This window comes from Aythya marila (genome assembly GCF_965140915.1).
Source record: "Aythya marila genome assembly, chromosome: 10".
Classification (NCBI taxonomy): domain Eukaryota; kingdom Metazoa; phylum Chordata; class Aves; order Anseriformes; family Anatidae; genus Aythya; species Aythya marila.
The window spans coordinates 1,317,375-1,339,437 of NC_139051.1; the positions used below are offsets into that span (position 1 = coordinate 1,317,375).

General features: G+C 47.4%; 1 protein-coding gene across 2 annotated transcripts in view; it reads right to left on the minus strand.

Annotated features, from left to right (window-relative positions):
* The window catches only part of GRM7 (glutamate metabotropic receptor 7), a gene marked incomplete at its 3' end in the record, with an annotated part of 262,405 nt that extends 256,324 nt beyond the window's left edge, over positions 1-6,081 (minus strand). For both annotated transcript variants that reach the window (XM_082767793.1, XM_082767792.1), the window contains exon 1: positions 5,471-6,081. In XM_082767793.1, the coding sequence (XP_082623919.1) occupies positions 5,471-6,037 (567 nt within the window). In that variant the 5' untranslated portion in view covers positions 6,038-6,081. The remainder of the gene's footprint in view (positions 1-5,470) is intronic.
* Positions 6,082-22,063: the final 15,982 nt, after the last annotated feature.

Genomic DNA, 22,063 nt, shown 5'->3' on the forward strand with positions numbered 1-22,063 from the left:
CCACACTAATGACCCGACTATATTGGATACCATGCTCTCAAACAGCCTTAATTACATGCTTCATATCTTCCAATATTATGATAAAACTCATCATGGTCCTATGTCTGGGACAGTCATCATTGTCACTCATTGAGATTAATTTGAATATCACTATAAATAGAAGTAACAACATCTGATATTATGATGCACAGCACTGTGTTGGAGGGTTTTAATGCCTCCAAGCAAAACTCATTTAATAGAATATAATACGGAATATAGTACATGTAGTTTTACAGTATTAGTGTTATGAGATTCAAAACCAGATCAATATTTCTTTCATAAAAATTAATGCCTTGAAATGATCCCTCCATTTGTCATCCCAAAGAGGTCACCTTTTCTCATTTCGGGAGCAAGCTGGGAATTGCACGATGTACTTGCTGCTACGTGCTTTCACCACCTGGGCAGGCACTTTCCAGCACCCCACGTGCTGCCCCCACGGCACCCCAGTTATCTGCCAGCCCCCTGCTCACTCCCACTCCTCCTGCTGGCTCCCCTGGCAGAAACAGTCTTCTTCCAACTGTCTCCTTGCAGTCTTTTCAACCTGAAGGCTACAGAGAAACATTTGAAACTAGATTAAGAGCTGAGGTTCTTGCTAATATTGAACTTTACCTTGTCAAGAACATAAATTTTACCATGTTCCCTCTCTCCCCCCCAAAGAAGATATATATATATATATATATATATATATATATATTCACAGCACCTCCAGCATACCACTAGAAGCTCCTCATGGAAACACGCGAGTTCTTGGCACAAGAATTTTCCTTTCCTTTTGAATGTAATTAGCACCTAGAGAAAAATGCTGCTAAAGCATCTTGGGTTTCTTCCCCAAGGCCAGAGATAAGCCGAGCGCCCCCACAGGAGGTAACTGCAGTGAATTACACTGGGCACTGGAATTGCCTTCTTAGGGGCAGCAGGAGGGGCTCCAGAGGAACCTCTGGCTATGCAAATGCTCACTTTGGGGCCTACATCTCATATTCCCATGGGAAGTTTGAACAAATGAGAGGGAGAAAGCCGTTAGTTTGCAAATCCTTCTGCTGTGGTGTGAAGGACTTCATAGAACCTGGTCAGAGCAGCAGCTTAAAAACCACCCCTTCAACATCCCTGAAACGACAGCAGCACTCGTTCTCTGGAGCAATCCTCACACAGCCCTTATCTTCCCCTCGACCGTGCAGTAAATCCACCAGGAACAGGATCTGATGACTGCCAAAGCCAAATTTAATTCCCTCACGCCAGCAGCTGAGAGCGCGCCACGATCTCCGTCGATACGGGCGGCAGCAGCTCGAACGCTGTAGCTCAGCCAGCCGCAGCCTGTTGATGCAGCGTTGGCAAAGAGGAGATCCCAACTTAGATATTCTTGGAAAATGCACGCCCTCCTCTACAAAAAAAGAAGCATCCAGCTCAGAGCTGCACCTCTAAGTTCTGTTCCTTTCCAAATAATCACATTTCTGCTGGCCTCATCGTGTCTCCAGCAGAAGGCAGGCACTGCAACCTTCATCTCTCATTCAGTGTTAAGGTACCCGCAGAAGGAAATACAGGCAAAAGCACCCAAGGGATATGAGGGAGTTTCAATTTACACTTCCAATCTAGTTGTACGCCTTTATCCCACTCTGTTTTCTAAACAGTTCCCTGAAGGAGCTTGGCCATGCACCCTCACAGGCCACAGGAACCGTCACTGATACAAGAAAAAGGTTTTCAGACAGGAGGAGCTACTGTTGATTGACTATTTAAAATTACATCCACTGAGGACAGAAACCTGGAGCAGTAATTAGTTCATTATCGAAGGCTGTAATGAGAACGGAGTCCAAAAATGAGTTTTCCAGTAGAAGAAAAGAAATGAGTGTGCTGATATTCCCCATATTGCATGGTTTTACTGATAGAAGATGAAACAGATTAAGCATTTGGCTTTTTTTTTTTTTTCCAGCACAGTTATTGAATTTCATGGAGTTAAATTTGTACAGAAAACTATGACACTGAAGTACCAACATTTTTTACAATGCAAAACCAGCAGCCTAAAAAACATACTGCCTCGAAATCCCTCATGCATTTGGAAACAGCTTTCTAAATTGTTTCTGCTTTATTTTTAGAACAAATATTTAATTTACAATCTGCATACTATTTAGCAGCACACTCTAATAGAATTGTATTTTGAAAAAGTCACCGTACTTGACACACTTGAATATTTATGCACTTCTCCCTCCATGCTCCAGCACACCCGGTGCTGTTACTCCTGTTGCATTAATGCTGCCCCCTGTGCGGGAGGCTCAGGCCCCTCGTGCTCAGCAGCACGCCTCCCCCACGCAGTCCTCTGCCCAAAGTTTGCAGCTTAACCACCATTTCCCAGCAATGTTCTGCAGTGTCCTAGAAAAATCTATGAAAATGCATCGCCTTCCACGCAGGAAAGGAAGCACAACCTCCTGCACAGAGTTCACGTATTTTACGGCAGCGTGGCACACGTGCTGGGGGTCCCAGCCCACAGACAAAGCACCCAGCCCACTGCCCAGCAGGCACAGCTCCCACTCTGCTTCTGAAGAGGGAGAAATTAAATAACAGCAAGAAGAAAGCATCCAGCCGGAGGCATCCCCAACTCCATCCCTCCTGCAGGGAGCTGGCACCAAACCGGACAGTTGCCATCAGATGTGAGCCCAGCACCCAGCTGCCCCCAGGTCCCCTCTGTGTGGGTCAGGCTTGTGGGACCTCGGTGCCAGCTGGGCTGTGCTGAACATCCCAAGTAACTCTCTTAAGGCCCACAGCAAGTTTGTGGCAATACCAGACACTGAATTCAGGCTCAGACTCCTCCTCCTTTCGCTAAACCCTGTGCTTGCAGAGTGCAGCTGTTTATAGCTTTCATCAGCTGTCATTTCAGGAGAAAAATCCTCACGTACGTGGCTTTGGGAGATGTCCTGCCCCCATAGCAACTCTGTGCCCATGGCAAACAGCTCGGCACCCCCTCCATGCCCCAGAGGCAGAGCACTCTGACAAGTGCCCGCATCTCAGCATCCCCGGCAGCTTCGCTCCAGCACGAGGAGCACAGCAGGCACGCGGGCATCGCCGGGGCCACCATCCCCCTGCTGCGGCAGCTTTCCAGCTCCCACGGCACCAGGCAAAACCCCCTGCCCCAGCCAGTCCCTGCGGCTTTCACTGAAGGTGCAATTCAGAGATAGAGGCAGGGGGAGGGACCTGTGGGCTTGTCCCTGTGCTGAAAGGACAGCTAATGCAGATTCTTTGCTTCATTTTTTATCAAAGGAAAGCTTCTACAGAACTTCAAGCAGTAACGGCACGGGTTAATTCAGATCAGAGGACCTCGGCACGGCTTTCCCCTGCCGATACACCTGTTGACGTTAGCTGCAGATGCTCCCAAAGCTCTGTGCTGTATCGGGAGCAGGCAGGTGAGCAGCACGGCCGGTCACGGTAACGCAGTGTGCAGAGAGCAGGGCAAACACCCCCCTGGGGACAGAGCCCACGAGCACCGGTAGCCATCTGAGGAACCCCCCCCCCAGGCTCTGCATGGCTTACACACGTTTCTTCTCCCCGACTTTAAGGTAGAGTACCAAGTAATTCAATTCTCTTCCAAAATACTGTCAGAGAAATGTAAACACTAGTGAGTAAGATTTCTTTGCAGAGGCCTCCACAGATGGAAAGAGAATTCATCTAGGAGACGTTAGGGGAGCGGCAGCTCGTGCATGAGAACACCCGTCCAGGAGCCACCCCCAACCCCTCAGTGCACTGCCACGGCCAGGAAACCTGCAGAGACCCTCGAGGAACACGCTGGGGGCAAAAGCTAATGCATCTGGGAAAGCATTTAGGTTAACAAGTGTGCTGCTGATTTTCTTTCTAGCAGCTGATTGCTTCTGTCTCCCCATACAACAGCACGTAGTTGCTTAATAGGCACAGTCCTCCTCTTACCTCAAAATATTTCTTTCCTCCTTATTTCTCTCTCTGGCTGGGACACGTTCTGAACTGGTTTTGAAGGAGGACAGGGCAAGAGGGAACAGTTTTACGGCATGAAAAATGTGCTTAAAGGAGGCAGAACCAATCTGCAAAATACATATTCAGTAAATCTCTCTCAGGATGTACCAGTTCCTGCTTTCTGGGTGATTTGGATAAAAAGCAATTTGGAGCAGATGCTTAGTCACAATATGTTAAAATGTTTGGATAGACAGAAATACCACTACCCGCACAAACTGCCCGCACGCCGTGCTGTCTGCAAGCCCCATTACGTAAGTCCGGCGGCACCAAAGGTTTCGCAGGTGCCGTGGCTTTGGAGGGAAGGCTCCGAGGATTCCCCCCGGAGTGAGACCTCAGCGCGGTGCCCACCGTGTGCCGTTGCAGGCGTTCAGACGTGCCGATGCCGCCTGCCCTGCTGCCGGCAGCCCCGGGCAGAGCAGACCCTGCTGGGGCAGAACCTGGGCACAGCCCGGGCACCGCTCGCACCCTGCGGGCTCCGGAAAGCGAGGGCCGGCGGCTGGGAACCCCAGGGCGCTGCGAGCCGCGTCTCCACCTGCCGGGAGCTGGGGAGGAGCGAGGAAAACCGAAGCGGGTCCGTGAGGAGCGCTCGGGAGAGCGGGCAGGACGCGGGGACGCGGAGCGCTGGGGGCTGCCGGCAGAGCCCCGCGGGTTGCCGGCTGGGAAAAGCGGGCAGCGCTGCCCCCGCCGCCGAAACGAGAAATAAAAAACCACCCCCCCGCACCCCGCACACACAGCCCACCGCCCCCGCATGCGAAGGCGCAGGATGGGAAGCGAGCAACCCCTCGGCGCACGGTGCAGCTGGGGGCGGCTCTGCCGCTGCCACCGCGCCCGCTGCCGGCGGCTCCCCGGGGCACGGCGAGCTCCGAGGGGCACCGGGGACCGGGGGCAGCCGCAGCCCCTCCGCCTCGTACCCGGTCAGGGACCCGCGCCCCCAGCCCCGGGGTGGCCGCGCTGCCCTCCCCGTCCAGCGGGGGTGGCCCCGGCCCCGCACGGCCGCGGGGCAGAGCGCCCTGCCCGGCCCCGAAGGGCGAGGGGACGCCTGGCAGTGCCCGGCACAGCCCCGTGGCCGCCGGGGGCAGCCCCCCTTGGACCCCCGGACCCCCGACGGGGGTGGCTGCGGCGCCCCCCGCCCGCTCCGTGCCCCCTCCGCCTTGCGCCCGCCGAGCCGGATTCCTCTCCGATGCAAACCCAGCTCAATCATCGCCTTATTTTTTTTTTATTATTTTTTTTTAATTCTCTCCTCTTCCTTCACGGCTTGCTTCTTGCAAATGGGGCGATAAATCCAGAGAGTGCCACGCACCGCCGGGAAGGGAGCCGTGGGGGTGCCGAAACGGAGAGGGAAGGCTGGGAGGGAGGCGAGGAGAGGCGCTCAGCTCCGCTCAGCTCCGCTCCGGGGGGAGGCGAGGGAAGCACCTGCAGGGGCCCGAGCGCAGCCCCGAGCCCGGCCCGGCAGCAGCCCTACCTGGAAGAGCCGGAGGATGTTGGCCACCATAATGGAGACGGAACTCCCCGACGCCCCGATCACCCCAACTACTTTCTCCGGCTTGACGAAGACGGGCGGCTCCCCGTTGGTGCACCGCACGTCGGAGGTGTCCTTCTGGATGAGCGCCTGCACGAAGGTGAGGGACTGCTCCAGCGCGTAGGTGTCTCGGGAGCAGGTGTCCAGGATGCGAGCGCCCAGCGTGACGTTGGGCAGCAGCTCCGGGTCGCTGTTGATCTGGTCCAGGGCGTAGAGCATCGCCTCCAGCCTGTGGATGCCGTTCTCCTTCTTGATGTCCCCGCAGGGCACGCCCGGGGGGCCCTTGGCGTGGACGGGGAAGAGGCCGCCCAGGGTGATGTCCCCCTCCAGCCGGATGGAGTGCGGCGCGTACATCTCCTGCCCCCGCGCCGCCTCGGAGAGCAGCAACTCCAGCAGGCAGCAGGGCAACTTCAGCAGAGTCAGGAGCCGCAGGAGCCTGCCCAGGCGGACCATGGTGCCGGCGCCGCCGCCGCCGCCCGGGCGATGCCCCCCGCTCCCCTGCGCCTTCATCCGGCCCGGGGCGGCGGCGCCGGGTGCCCGGGGCTGGGGCCGGGGCCGGGCCGCTCCCCCCCTGCCTCCGCCGCGCCCGGCGGCCGCTCGGCACTGGGGAGCCGCCGCCGCGCCGCCACCGCTTTAAATGGTGGCCGGGCCGCGCCGCCGCCCGCCCCCTCCGCCGCCCCGCCCGCCGCCGCTGCGCAGGATGCGGCCGTGCAGCCCGAGAACGGGCCGGAGACCGGGGATGGGGATGGAGATGGAGATGGAGATGGGATGGGGATGGGATGGGGACAGGGACAGGGACAGGGGATGGAGCTGGGGATGGAACCGGGATGGGGATGGAAACCGGGATGGAAACGGGGATGGGGATGGAAACGGGGACGGGGATAGGGATGGAGCTCGGGATGGAGCCGGGGATGGAGCCCGGGATGGAGCCGTGCGCCCACAGCCGCTCAAGCATCCCGGCCCTAGGGGGAGCGGGGGCAAACAGGTGGGGCGCAGCCGGGACAGGGCAGCCCCGCTCCCCGCTCCCCGCTCCCCTCTCCCCGCTCCCCTCTCCCCGTTCCCTTCTCCCCGCTCCTCGCTCCCCGCGGCCGCGCCTGGGAGCCGCGGTCGGGCGCGGGGCCGCGGTGCGGAGCGCCCTGGCCCGGCGGAGGGCAGCGGGCGGTTCGTGCTGCACAAAAACCATCTGGGGTAGAGCTGCTGCTCGTCGCATGGCCCCTAACTCAGCCCGGACCGGCAGCGCGCCGTGGGTGGTTGTGCAGCCTGCCCGGTCCAGCTGCAGCTCGGAAGTGTGCGCTAATAGAGAGCTGTGGTGATTGCTGAGTTTCCAACACACGGTGCTTCAGCGAAGGCAGAGTAACACGGCTCTGATGGTCTCTACCTGTTGAGGCCCAGCCAGATTTTATTGCATGACCCAGAGCTGGGAGAGCACGACTGCTCTGGCAGGCACAAGTGAGGGGCTTTGCCAGTCAGGTCTTGACTTCAGATGGAGCTGGCTAGGGCTTTGCAAGATAATCATCATTCCAGTAATCATTTAGGCATTTTAACACCTTAAAATCTCTCTCTCTCCCTCTCCTTTTTTTTTTTTTTTTTAATTGTATCCTCACTATTTTTTACTTTTTTTTTTTTTGTTGTTCCCTTGAACTGTGCCTCTCCATGTCCATTTGCATTTGGCAGAAGTTACCACAACCAAGTTTTCCAAGGTGGTGCTATTCAGTTCCACCACGACCACAGCAGACATGTGCCTATTCCTCAGTGAAAGAGGTTCAGTAAAACTGGACAGACACAGTCAGTTGGAGGCCTTTGCAGTAGGGCCAGAACGTAACAAGCATAAGCACCAACAAAAGCAGCTGGAATTCTCCACTAGAAATTATAATTCTGGGGCTCAGGACCAAAATTTAGCTTTTCCACAGACTAAAAACCCCAGAAGAGATTATTTCAGAGCAATTTGCATATGGCAATCCAGCTTGTGCCATCGCTCAGGCCCTGTTGCTCATCGTTTTTATTCACCACTGGAAGAAAGCGCAGCCATGATTTCCTGACCCCCCCTCCCCTGCCCACCATCATAGGATGGGACACGAGGGTGCTGGGGGCTTGTGGGTGCTGGGCACTGGGCTGCTGCCTCCCCACAATCCTGGGCTCATGCACGCCACCCTCCAGCCCCACCAGTCAAACTGCAGCTTGGCCAGGGCCCAGCTGCCCGCCTCGATGCCCGCACGCAGCGTAGCTCGCTGCCTCGGTTCAGCTGTGGCACAGTGTCGGTGATTTCCTTCCCAACCATTCCTTGGTAATGTCAGCTCCAGCCCCCTTTCACATCTGAACGTGTGCAGTGAAGTGTGAGCTCTTCAGTGTTTATTTACCTCTTGCCCACTTAAAGCTCTTCTCTGAGAGTCTTCGCTGTATTTATTAGTATTAAAAAATCCGACTCTAGTGGCTGTGGAGAAGAGTTTGCAGGCATGACTCAAGCTTGCCTTAAGTGCTCAAGATTCAGAAAGGATATAAACATAAATCATCTTTTCTAATAAATCTCATTGTTTTGCAGGAAGCTACCTCATGAATTTGAAAGTTTTTTAAGGCTTTTTTTTCTTTTTGGCAAATCTGTGCCTTGTTTTGCAGGAAGCTACCTCCTGAATTTGAAAGCCTTTTTTTTTTTTTTTTTCTCTCCTTTTCTTTTTTTTTTCTTTGAGCAAATCTGCAGTTACATTCAACATGTTTATCCTCTCAAAAATTACAGAAAAATCCATCTGCTGTCTACTTCATCCTCCTTTTCATCACACTCTCATTACCTAAAAAAATAAGTCTGCATATTCCATGCCAAGTTCCCTAAAGGCACATAAAAAACAACACACTAGATCAAGGTAGGCCTAGGGTCTGTCCTAGCCCAGTATCTTGTTTTGCAAGCGCAGCAGAGCCTCCAGAAGAAAATGCAGGAGCTCTGGAGTATGCAGATGTCTTTAATCTGCTCCTACCATAAGTCTCATCCTGGTCTCTCATAGACAGAAATTGGTTTAAGCCATGAAGCATGAAAAATTATTCTAATTACATTACAAATTTTGATATAGTTAATCATTACTCTGGATATTCCTGATATCCATAAAAGTGCCTGGTCCCTCTTCCACTCTTGTTAAGCACATTGCTTCAGTGGTGTCCGGTGGTAACAAGCACCACAGTTTCATCGGACATCGCCTGAAACAAAAGCTGTGTTTATCAGCTTTCATTTTCCCAGTTTTTATATTTAACTCTTAAAATAGTTAGTAACCTCCCCATTTTTGTACTTGATCTCTTTCCCTTCCATGCAGTTGGCTACCTATATTCAATCTGGTGCTCTCAGACAAGGAACTAAAATACTAACCTATGCATCTGCTACTGCCAGGTTTTACTTTGAAGAAGCATTTCATTTGGCTGGGCTTATGGAATACGTGGAGGTGAGAGAGTGCTGGCTAAATACCATCCTGAAGGCATCACACAGATATCACAACTTATCACAACTTATCCATGCTTCAGAACCTGCCCTGAATTGCAGCCCCCATCCCTGCGGATCTAAGAAATTCTTCTCCACACCTGTGCCCACCAGAGGAGCTGCTCTCTGCTTGGACTCAACCTGCAGTACCTAGGCATAAATTAGGTTACGGCTGCTCCACACTGAACTGCCCCACTCTTAGAGCCATCAGTGAGAATTCAGAGTTTCAACACACTAAATCATGTTAAAGTTGTATCCCTAATCTGAACTGACTCTCAGAAAGCAATGTTGTTCTAACAAAGCTGCAGAATGACAACATTTTATGTATTTAATGGGAATATTGATAAAAGCATATTTTTATCTTTCCACTGGTGGGAAAGTCATTTCAATGTTATGCCTTGTATTTCACCTCGTAATTAGTCATTCTTGTACTAAATCAAATTCCCAGCAAAAGTCCCTTGCTAAGTTCCCAGAGAGCAGTGACTGCTTTCTTTAGATGCCCTAATTCAGCACCGGAGCACTGTGCTCACACCAGAGCAGGCTGTAGACTTGATGTGATAAGAACAAAGCTATTACATTTTTGTCTGTCCGAGAGGTGAGGGGAGATCTGCAGGGCATCTTAATGCATGTGAGCACTGCTGCCTCTCCGTGCAGTGCCGAGCCTACCCACGCCCCCACTGCTCCTGGACAGGCACCAGGGGATGCACTCCACTTCCCACTGGGAAAGTTTACTTCACAGAAAAATAAAAAATAAATTTAAAAAAGGAAAGAAAAAAAAAGAAAGAAAACTTAAAAACAAACAAAGAAAGAAACAACAAAACCTAGCCTGATCTTTTTAGTAAGATAATTTGTTTAAAAGTAAACAGCCAGTGGTTAAACACATCCAAAAGCATATTCAAAAACATTTCTTAACTTGTCTGTCAAATAAGATCATGGATTCAGCCAAATTGGTACTGGATAAGCAAAGACATTGCCAGAAAGAAATCGGCATCATAGCTGGCATCCTTCAGGGGAGCGACGCAATTTCCATCACAGGAGGATCTTACCAGCATCTACTTTCAAAGATGCTGTATAATTAAACATTGCTTTTATGTGGGCAACTGGCAGGGTGAACACAAAATCGTTTTACAACAGACCAGTGGAAGCAAAACAAAGAGCTACAGAATAGCAGAAAAGAGAAATAAGACAATATTTCAAATTTTGGTAATGTAGCATGCTGCTGCTGTGCACAGTTGGAGGTCATTTTGAACAACTGTAATGGACATGGTACAAGCAATTAATTTGTTGGGTGAAGTCAGTGTTGGGACAGCAGCCAGAGCTCCTGCTTATCTGGCGTTCAGAAAATAATGAATTTTTGGAGCAGAGGCTAGTGAAAAACCCTGATCCTTAACTCGGTGTTTTACTGAAGCTGTTTACAATGAGAAAGTGTCAGTGTGGCACTGGCTGCCAGGGAGATGGGGAGAGCAAATTCTCTTCGAAGGATGTAGTGGCCTGGATCTCTCGCTAAGCCTTATATAAGAAGCAAATTATTTATATATTTATTATAAGCTAATAAGTAAAAATATTGAATTATATTATAAATTATATATTTATAGTACATGTAAGTTAGTAAATATAAAATAAGCATTAGTGATTGTTCCCAAGCCTCTGAAAATATATGCAATGGATACTCTGTGCTGAAACACAAAGTACCTGGGCCTAACACTCTGTGGCAACACACGGTCATGATCCTGTATAAAACCAAACAGAGCAGTGCGGCTCTGAGAGCTAGCCTCGCCTCCTCTCTGGAGGGAAACATTTCCCTGGTTTTGATGCTTGAAAAGATATTTTTCCATTTTCACTCATATCCCAGGCCCAGCCTCCTCCACACAGGCTGCCAGTGCTTGAAAAGGGAAAAATCTCTGGGGTAGCAGAAGCCTCTGGGCTGGGGCTTGGACCTGTCAGGTCCATGTGGAGGCTGAGGCTGATCAGGTCCGTGTGGAGGCTGCCCAAGGGGTTCTGGCAGATGCCGTGGGGCTGCCTGCAGGAGTTGCTCATTGCCGAAGGAGACGCAGCCACAGAAGGTGCCTGTGTGCAGTGACAGTGACCGTTCGTACTCCTGCATGATGATGTACCATATCTTGTGGATTAGGAGCTCAACCAGAAAGATAGTTGTTGATAATAGTATTTAAAAGGAAAAATAAAATCACACTGAATGTTTACGCAAGTGCAGAGACAGCAATTTATTATTATTTTCATCAATGGATGTTATTTATAAAAACTACCATCAGACCAATATACAGAACTTGCAAGATAACCAATGGGGAATATTTACAGCAACTTTAAGTCTTCAGTTCTTCATTCTTTTTTTTTTTTTTTTTTTTTTTTTTTTTCAAACCACAATTGTCTTTGTCAAGAAGATGGTTTCAGACATAACAAAAACTGAGTTCAAAATTTATCTAAATACTAGCATCCACTCAGTCTTGAAGCCAAACCTGCTATATTTTGGAAAAACAAAGCGTTATGAAACAATCCCATCAAAGTAGCACACTCAGAAGAAGGAGTTGCAGCGCGAGGCTGGACACCACCTCCCACACTGCCACGGGACTGCAGTGAATGGCAGTTTAAATTAACACCTTTTTGTCCTATTTCCCTCCTGGCATTTGAGCCTTTCTAGGTCAGATCTGTTGTTTAACTGAAACCTATGGTGGTCAGGGCTTTCCTTGAACAGACAAAAGCTGGGGAAGGAACTGTGCCGAGTGTGCCAGAAACCACAGGAGAGCGGCACAGTGATGGCCCGTGGCTGCCACCTCCCTCGTCCCCTGAACTTGTGGGTGGACCAAGGCCCTGGGAGACGACCAAGGCCCTGGGAGACAACCAAGGCCCTGGGGGAGGCTGGGTCTCCTCTCCTTCAGAAGGTGATGGGGAACAAAAGCCATTTCTCCTCCTGAGAATGGGTTTGGATCAGTTCTGGGCAGGTCCCGCTCTCTAGATGGGAGCTCTGTGTTTCCCCACAGGCCATGTAGAACCCACATCCCCTCCACGTGCTGCCAGTACCTGTCCCATCGCTCTGAAGGCCAGGCAAGCGTTTGAGAAGAGTGGATCAATCAATTATGCAAGAGACACTTTAAAACTGTTCCTCTGAGATGGCAAATATTTCAAAGAGGCAGCTCTATTAGATGGGCACTTCAGCCAAATCATTAAAATCCCTGCAATCCGCAGAGAACAATAACTTCTTCTTTTCAAATACTCACTATTATCTCGGTTTCTGATTTACTGAGAATATTCTGATTCACTTAATCCTTGAAACATCTCCTCCGATGCTGAAGGAAAATGAAGGTCCTGCACGTTCTCGGTAATTAAGTGCAGTGGTTTTCCCTACACAACCAGGGTTTGGGGCCACCCAGTGACAAGGTGACAAAGCGACCTGCCCCATGGCAGCCCCCAGGCACGGCTCCAAAGGGGGCAGAGTGGGGACCACCCGCACGTGGGCTGCCCACGTCCCCTCCCAGCTGCCTCCTGCCCCAGCATTTCCCTTCGAAAGCCCCCTCACCCCCTCAGCAAGAAGCCCCCAGCATGCAAAACCGACCATAGGAAACACCAGATGCACGACTGCTTCTTCAGCCCCCCCCCCGCAAACACTGTTATGTGGTCCTTCTGGTTCGAGGCAGAATTAATAACTTTTCCCTGGGTTTTCCTATCTTGATCATCACTATAGCATCTGAGTGCTTCAAAAACAGTAATTTATTTTCACAAGATAAGTGGTATTATTATCCTTGTTTACAGAAGGGCTATTGGTCAACAGGCACACAGCGATTAAGATAAAAATACCGCTGATTTGAGGTGTTGAGTTTGAGTTGGTTTTTCTAAAGGCTTGCTTTCCATAATCTTATTTTCAAGAATCAAAGGCTCCCCTCTGTGCCAAGCAGCCCCCAGGCCACCCCCCACCCCACCCCATTTGTACACCTCTGCATGAGCTTTGCCACTTCCGCCCAGAAATTCACTGCTTATTTATTTATTTATTTAGGAGTAGGGTGCACATACCTGCACATAGATTGTGTCCTGGCTGGATTTGGGGCCAGAAAGGACTCATTTGTGAACTGCTTCCAGAGGTTTAGGAGCTCGCTGGACAGCTCACATCAGAATTAAAACTCACATTCAAAGCCATAACCAAATGCAAAATTTTCTCTCTCGTACCTTCCTGACTTTAAAGTTACACTCTTCTCTTTTAGTGTGTACTTACTAATTTTTATTTAAATAAAGAAAGGTGACTTGCCATAAAACAGAAAGTCATATGTGTAATTTAATAATTTTTCTCTTTGTTGGCAGTGGGTTTTCTTTTGTTTTGTTTTTAATAGAGTTACAGAAAACTCAATTTCGTATACCGAAGTGGTGTATCCCCAGGGGCTGCTAAACAGCTTCACCTCTGTTAACAGCTCAGACCACAGCGAGCAGCAAGCCACTAAATCACCACTTGCTATTAGCTAATTCTGTACAACGAGCAATCTCGGTCACACCCCCACAGAGCAAGGTGCCCAGATACCAAAAACTCTATCACAGCTGGCACTCATCTTAATTAGTCCTGACAAATCTTGATAATGAATCATTGAGAATATGAGGTAAGCATACGACAAAGCAAAGAGCAGGAACCTTACGTAATTCTCTGCACACCAGTGACTGCAGACATTGAGCCGTAAGATTGTTTTGGAAGGCTTTATGACAGAAATCACGAGTGCTCTTTGCAAATTCGCTTTGAAATTATTTTTAAGGTCTCTTCATGGTTGTGTACTTTCTCTAAGAATGCAGCTGTTTTCCCCACCTATTTTGTTTATTCCCTTAGTGGCTCTCCCCATCCATTTAGCAGAAAGTCTGACCTATGCCAGATTTTATGCCCTTGTATGACAGTGAACAAACTCAGGTAAAATACATTGATGGCCCAGTCTCCCCAGCTAATGGTATTGTATGCTTTCCTCTTAACATAGTTTTTACACATTTTTACCTTCATTCATTTGCTTTGATAGAGAATTGCCGATACCAATACATACCAAACTTTTTCCCCCTTTTATGATACTCAATCACAACTTGTATGCCCCATTATATTCCCTTTTAAAGAGACTCTTTTCCTCAGCCCCACACGTGCCCCATGGGCTGCTAAATGCTGCCACTAACCTCAGCAGAAGGCAGCCCCTGGCGCTGGGGTGGCACGGCAGGAGCAGTGCCTTTGGTACAGCCAGCCCTGGAGAGCAGCACCGTGGGGCTGGAAGAGCCGCAAGGCTGCTGGGGGCCGCTCTGCCTCCTGTGAGGTGATCCTATTTATATTTTCTGGGATGCTTTGTTATTATAATTATTGAAATGAGGTTTTTCAAATCTCATTTAGGGACTGGGAAAACGCCGGTGCTCAATTTCCTCTCCCAGGAAACCCTGGGCTAATAAAAGCTTTCTAGGCAGGTTTCTGGAGCTAAGTGAGTGTAGAAGGGAACCCAAAGCAACTTGGAGCTACTGCAGAACAAAACCGAAGTTTTCTTTACTAAAAACCTGCCAGCCAGGAGCAGCAGGACACATATGGCTAAATCAGTGGGGTTCAGACAACACACTCAGAGGTGCTGGGTCGGGTGTTGAAGCAGGCGAACTGCTTCCAGATCTGGGACTGCAGGGAACAGCCTGGCAAGCTCAGACCTGATCCACTTCCACCAGGGTCGATGAAAACTCATTAATTTAAAAGATCAGAAGAATGAAATAACACAAAGGCAGGAGACATCCTTGCAGTCTCATAGTACGAATCCGAAAGCTGAGTATGAGCAGAACGAGGTTAAATCCCTTAAACAGGAGACTAACTGTTCCGCAATGATACAGAAAGAGCGGGCATGTGCATATCAACATTTTTACACCTAACAGAAAATTGATTTTATCCTCAGTGAGTTCAGAGCCGTGACTTTGCCATTATCAGTGCAGTTAAACTGCATGGCCAAGGGTGAAAATCCAACAACGCTCCTGTGCAAGGCCCAGCCAAACCTGGCAGCCTGCTGCCTCCCCTGCACAGGCAGCTATTGCCGACGGGAAGCCTGCTGGAATAGGATGTGCAAACAGGTAGAAAAAGGCTCTAAGCTTTTAATAGGGCATGGACAGACTCAGTCATCTCTGCACATAGCTGTCATTTTCTCATTTACTGGCAATTCAGTTTTTTAGATGCGTCATGTTAACCAAAAAACTTTGACTCACAGCAGAACTTTTTGAATGAACACTTTATTTACTTTTTTTTTAACAATAAAATAGGAGGAAATATTATCTCTTCATTATTTTGTTGAAAAAGTGATGTCAAAATGCCAGAGTTTTATTAGCAAACTGTACAGCAGGCACTGGATAGGCCCTGACCCTACAAGAGCTGTCTGCAAGGCCACATCAGCAAGCAGGAGCAGGTCTGCAGAGCAAAGCCCCTGGCTGAGGACCCATTGCCCAGCTCTTCCTGGCTCAGAGGCAGATTTGGGCTGGCTCTGTGCTGGGCTGGGTGCTGGTGGAGCATGCTAGGGCTGCTTCTGGAGCATGCTTTTAGACAACAAACAGTGAGTATTATTTTATTGTGATGTGCACAGCTGAGAACTAAATCTGATACAGATATTGGATCAAACCTTGTACTCTGTGGCAATCTAATTTTATCCTGACATGTTGATTGCTTGCTCTTCATCTACTGTTGCCGTCCCAAAGGGTGCTAAGTGAGAGAAGCTGTATTTTCTTTCCTTAAGAAGATGACAGAAAATAAATTCAGAAGAACACCCAAGAACAATGTGGGTTTTGTTATTCACAAGGCAGCTTTGAGAAGGGGGAAATTTGGAGTTGAGTTGTTTGAGGGCCTCCACACACATGGTGATACAAAATGTGATGGGTTTTCATTTTTATTTATTTATTTTTAAATGCCTACAGCCATTGTTTCCCCCTCCGTGAGAAAAGATGACCGTGGCGTTGGTACATTACAGAGCTGCATCTCCAGGAGCTGAGTGAAATTTGTGTGCTGAGCCACAGGACGGATCTCTTCAGCCCTCTGAGCCCTGATCATTTCATGGTCTTAGATCCCCAGAATAAAAAAGGGCAGCTTTTGTGGGGGAGAGGTGTAGGTGGAGGGCCTGGGACAATGGAAGGGTTGGAGGTGCCCTGCTCCCCACCCCAGCAGTGGGCTGCAGCCAGAGATCAGCTGCTGCCAGTCTGAGGTCACCCTGAAGCACCCAATCTGCAGGACAACAGAGGGGAAGAAAAGAAAACCCCAGAAGGTGAAAACAGCGATCACAGGTGTGACGGATTTAGGCTAAAGCCCCAACTCTGCAGCTCTGGGGGGAAGGGGAGAGATGCTTTGCCCCAGGAGCCCTGCAGGCAGCTGAGTTTGGTTGCTAAAGCCTACAGAGCCACCCCAAAACAACGCAGCTGGGAAGCGTGGGTGGTTTTGAAAATCCCTGTACACCACCCTCGCTCCTTACCTCACGTGGGAAATGCTGAAATTTTCTGCAAAGCTGGGCCTTGGAAACACGGCACCTGAGGCCGGAATTTAGGAATCCACAGTTCACAAACCACCCACGTTCAAAATCAAAATTTAGGTGCAGGTTTTACTCCAGGTTTTCAAATCCTTAAGGTAAGGAATTTTTCCAGATGGACACGCAGCACGTCTTGGAAGGGATGCTGTGTATGACAAATTGCCTTTTTTATATAGTTATTTAAATAAAGGCTTGCAAAAACTAAGACATTTTCACAAACTTCCATATACGTAAAATCACAAACCTAAAGCTAAGCCATCCCAGCAAGGGACACAGCATCAGACCCTGCCAGCAGAAGTAACAGGCTCCTCATGAAGATGTTATCCCTGGAGCAGAGGCAGAAGGAGAAGCGAGACCCACATCAGGCCGAAAGGCACTGATCTGACACACACGGGAGCAGCAGATACCTTGGGAGGCTTCACCTGTGGGGGAAAGCACACCTCCTAGTCAGAGATTTGGTGCATTTCACCAGAAAAGGGCTGTTATCAACCACTTTTTTTGCTGCTTCATTCTATCAGAAACACAGAGTGGAGCTTCCACTGTGTGGGTCGAACAGGAGTGACGAGATCCCTGCCAGATCTCCCGGTACACCTAACCCGTAGGTCATGGATTCAGTTCAGCAAATAGTTATGCATATAAATCCTGCTAACACAAGATAAAAAACTGGTGTAGATATTTGCAGGACCAGAACACAGCGGTTAATTTTCTTGTAAATATTTCAGAAAAAGAAATCAAACACAAAACTCTACATCCCATTAAGAAAATATCATTTGTACCATACAACAACTCGGTATTTCTTATTGAGCCTCACTCACATGTAATAAATCCAAACTTTGAAGTGTTGCTTAATTTTAGCAACTTTTTTTTTTTCTCTTGACCCAGATACAAACATGCTTTTACTATTGGGAAATGAAATGTTCACACAGCAGTACAAGTTTCCCCATCACTTATTTTTTGAATTAGAATAGGAGAGTTTTTCTCCTTTAATTACTTACATTGATAGTGTTCTGCATTATCTGTAAATTCAGGAGTTTTCTTATATATCTAGTCTGCTTTCTCTATTAACTTAGGTTATAACTCTGTCTAAATCAAATTGAAATTTTTAAAACACATAAATGGTGGCTCGAGGTTGGCATTAGAAGACAAGAATAAATCCTTTTTTATAAGTTTGTTTTTTTATTAAAAGCAATTTAGTTTAAAGAAACAGAAAATTAAATTAAAAAGTGATGCTGGAATGTATGTTAATTTCAGACAGTTCATTTCATTGGAGGGACAGCTGATGAGCGAGAAACAGCCTGGTCTGGAGCCCCACAATGTGAACACGATTCCTAGCTCTGCCACAGACATGGAAAAAAAATCCGAATCCTGGACAAACACCATTATTTGGTTTTGTAGTTTGATTCATCCCCAGGGACTGTGGCCAAAAAGCCAGCATGGAGCAGGTTATGCTGGTGGCCAGCATCCCTGCTTTCAATACCAAGAAATAAAATAAAATAAAATAAAATAAAATAAAATAAAATAAAATAAAATAAAATAAAATAAAATAAAATAAAATAAAATAAAATAAAATAAAATAAAATAAAATAAAATAAAATAAAATAAAATAAAATAAAATAAAATAAAATAAAATAAAATAAAAATCCCCAAGCCTCTTAGGTCTCTTCTTGCATTTTCTTCTTAGCTTTTCCATTTACACTTAGGTATTCCAACAGTAAGCCTATTACATAAGAAGTCCCCCATCAACAGTGGTAGCGTGCGAGTGTCTCTGGTTTGGCAGGGCGAGGTTTTAAGCCTGGAGCCAGCAGAAGCCCTGCAGCCCGTAGTGGTTGTGGCTGTGCAGCCCCAGGGACACGGGGCTGGGCACTGCATGGCCGTGCTGACCACCTCGGAGGATAGGCAACCACATGGGTTTTACGTGAGGTTTCTTTTTTATCCTTTATAACCAAGGCATTAATTCCACACATGGATAGGATTCAAACACATAGAACATCAACTTCCTATCAAAGGAATGTTTTATAGGTGGCAAGATTAAGCTATGTTGAACATTAAAGCTACATCATCGGAAATCACAGTAACTGCTAACAATCTCCTTCAAATAGAGCAAATTGCCTTGAGTTTTTACTGCCGGAAAGGAGATGTCCATTTCCCAAATATGAATTTTTACTATCATTTTCTCTCTCTCTCTGTGTTTATGAAGCAAAAGTTATGAAGGCATTTCAAACATAAATTAGTTGAAACTTCTCCTTCCTAATTCCCACTAGAACTAAGCTCAAATTCTCTAGATCAAAGTATTTTGGAGTTCATTTTCCATGCCTATACCAATACAATTATGGTATTTTTCACATCTAAGAAGCAGAAATCAGGAGAAGGAAAAAAAAAATACCATTAGTACTTGTGCAAGTCCACCAGAAACAGGACCATATAGAAGCAAATATCACCCAGCAAAAGCACAGCAGCTAGAAAGCCAGTAGCTAAACAAGGCAGGTTTATCAGCTGCATTATTTAAAATTATTTAATTGACATTGAGTGGCTATATCATTTAAGTCTTCGCAATATAAGCAAACAAACAACAACAACAACAAAAAACGAACAACAACAACAAAAAGGAATCAAATTGGTATGACAAAATCAATTAATCATAAAAGTATACATTTATTGTCAGACCTAACCACTTTAGGACAATGGTTCCATTTTTACTGTGTCACATCAGGTTTTTCATTTTATGGGTGCAGTTCTCATTCAAGAGCTGTAATTTCTTATTTGGTTCACCCTGCAAGAAGTCTTTGCCTTCTGCTGAAATATATACTTAGAAAAGCATTCACAGAAAGGTTACAACCAACAATGAAAACAACCATCCTAAAACCACCATCAATTTGGGGCATTTCCATCAATCCTGTTCCCACCGCTTCTCCCGTTGGTGCTCAGGGTGTTAAATGATTTCTCACTTTCATTCTCAATCTGAAACTGCACAAAATTCTCACATTTAGCAACCGCTGGAAGCAATGCATAGAAAGCTGCAAAGCTCCTGGGTCTTTGTAAGAGGCAGGGAGTGTTTTGCCTAAAACAGACCTATTTCAGTCATCATACTTCATATGAATTGAGTTTTAAAACTTGAGCCGAGCGTCCTGCTCATGGTTACTGGCCTGTCATGCCATATGTCACACTGCCATTTGGGCCCCCTGAGATACGGGTTCAGTTCCAGGTTTTCTGCAGTTTTCCTGGGTAGGGCCCTGGGGAGCGATCTCATTCCCTGCTAGCACAGTTCATCTTCTGTATGGGAACGGCATACCTGCTAATTCACGTCGCTCCAAGACGCTTAGAACCACGGCAGTAAAACTTGTGAACATACAAGAAATAGAAAAGCGTGTAAATATGATTCAAAACCAATCTGGAGTTACTAAAATGCAATTGAATTCAACTTTCTCTTCTTCCATTTACCCTCAGTGATGTTTCCCCAAAGCTGCTCTCCCGAGCCACGTGTGCAGGCACCCGCAGCCCAGCCTGCTCGCCTTCCAGGTCAGCAAGCTGCACCTTGCATTGCTTCAGAGAAAAGGGATTAAATCACGAAGATGCAGTCCCTATATGCTTCATATTCATGAAATGACTGAACTAGGAACATGTCTCCAGGAATAGAGCCAAGACAATGCCCTGCTGCTATTCACAAAAGGTGGGAGAGCCTCTTTACAAAAGCTGCCTGAAGGGTCTGAGCACTTGAGCACAGTGACCACTGTTAGCGCTGAGCAAATGAGCACAAACTGGCTTTGAGTTAGAGCAGGGGGGAGCGTGGGGAGTTTGTCCCCAGCAGAAGAGGGAGCCTTCCTGCTGGAGCAATGGGGACACTGGCAGAAGGTCAGAAGCATGAGGTCTGGCAAAGCGGTCGTACCACGATGGTGCAGTGCTACCAGGCGTGTTGGTTCCAGGTGTCGTTTCCAGTCTTTTGTCCCCAGGGAACCACAAGGCTGCTGATAAAGACTTGGTTAGTGAATGACAACATCACTGCTTCATAATGTCAAGGCAACAGAATTCACAGAACCCTTTCAAACTGATGAGTTTCCATTCAAGAGAAAAATTGGCTGTTGAAGGTGGCAGTGCTGAGCACAGACTGTCGTAGTTTCATGTAGCAATGACTAAGAAACTGGTATAATACATGGCGAGACATGTTGCAGAGCATACACCATCAACAGCTGACTTTTGACAACAGCTGCATCTTCCAGGTATCATTCATAGACGTGACTTTTGGAGGAGCCATCTCCCTGGGAGCAGAAGTTCTGGTGGCAGCGGCTGCAGACCCGACGGTGTCACGGTGCAGACGCCTGCCTTGTCACAGCACCGGGAGATGAAGCCTCGCTGCACGCAGGAGGGGCAACACAATCAGCTCTTAGCCACAGCCGAAATGCAAAGTCTCATCCGCAATACATCAGACTGAGTGGAGGCCTCATTCAAAAACAGCCCTAATATTCAAAATTTAGAAACACCATCTGTTGGAGACTTGCTTAAGTAAAAATATCTCATTACTGAACATAGATCTTGGAGAGAGATCACTTTCTTCCCTTACACATCTGATTATCCCTAACTGGACAGTCACAAATAGTTGTTGCCCAGCATTTCTGAAACATTTCCAAAGGTTTCTAACATGAGACACATTCCTAACCTGTAGCAAAAAGAATTAACTGTATTATTAATATGAAATTGGTAGTAACTCACGACACTTGAGTCATGTTGCTGAGAGGTGTCTTTTCACTAGCTTTGTTTCTCCTGGTAAATAACAATTCCCCTAATTACAGATATAAATCTGCTGAGGTACGAATGCACAGCTGAAAGTGATGAAAATGTTTAATAAAGTATGTCCCAGAAACAGAGAATGTGATTAGATTGAGCACGTTGACCGCGGGTTTTTTGGATATGCTGAGAGAACCACACACCCTCAGGATGGCAACAGCTTTATCGTGTGATAAATGGAAAGGGGGAAAACCACTTAGTCTGGTAATTATAATTGTTCTGAAATATCCAAGCGACTGATGAGGCATAAAAATCCTTTTTAGCTGTACATGTTCTTATGGCTTCTTACAACGGGGAAGAGCATATTTTATGCACACCTTGCTTATAAACAGCAGACCTTTAATTATTTTGTTTTTCGAGATAAGTTTTATGAAGACTCGGTTATCTTTTGTGGCCTGAATTTGTTACCTCTATGATTCAAACTTTTATCGCAGATCTCTAAAGAACAGAACTGGAAACAGCTCAGAACTGTAGTTTATTTTTTAAAATAAAAATAAAAAAGTTTTTAAAATTCCATACTCATTCAACTATTTTACAAATTGATTATTCTAATTGTAGACTTACCATATTTTACCAGCACAACTTCCCACATGTCACAGACCTCCCCAGCTCGCTGACTCTAATAAAAAGACTGACAAAGACAGTAAAAATACCTGGAGTGTCTGCATTTGTCCCCAGTGAATGTAAGTTGTGGAAAGCACAGTGACCTCCCTGACCTCCAGATAAAACATAAGACAGCTCAATGCAATGCACAGGTTGAGTTTTGTAACTCATAATTATTGCAATTCCACCCCCAAATAG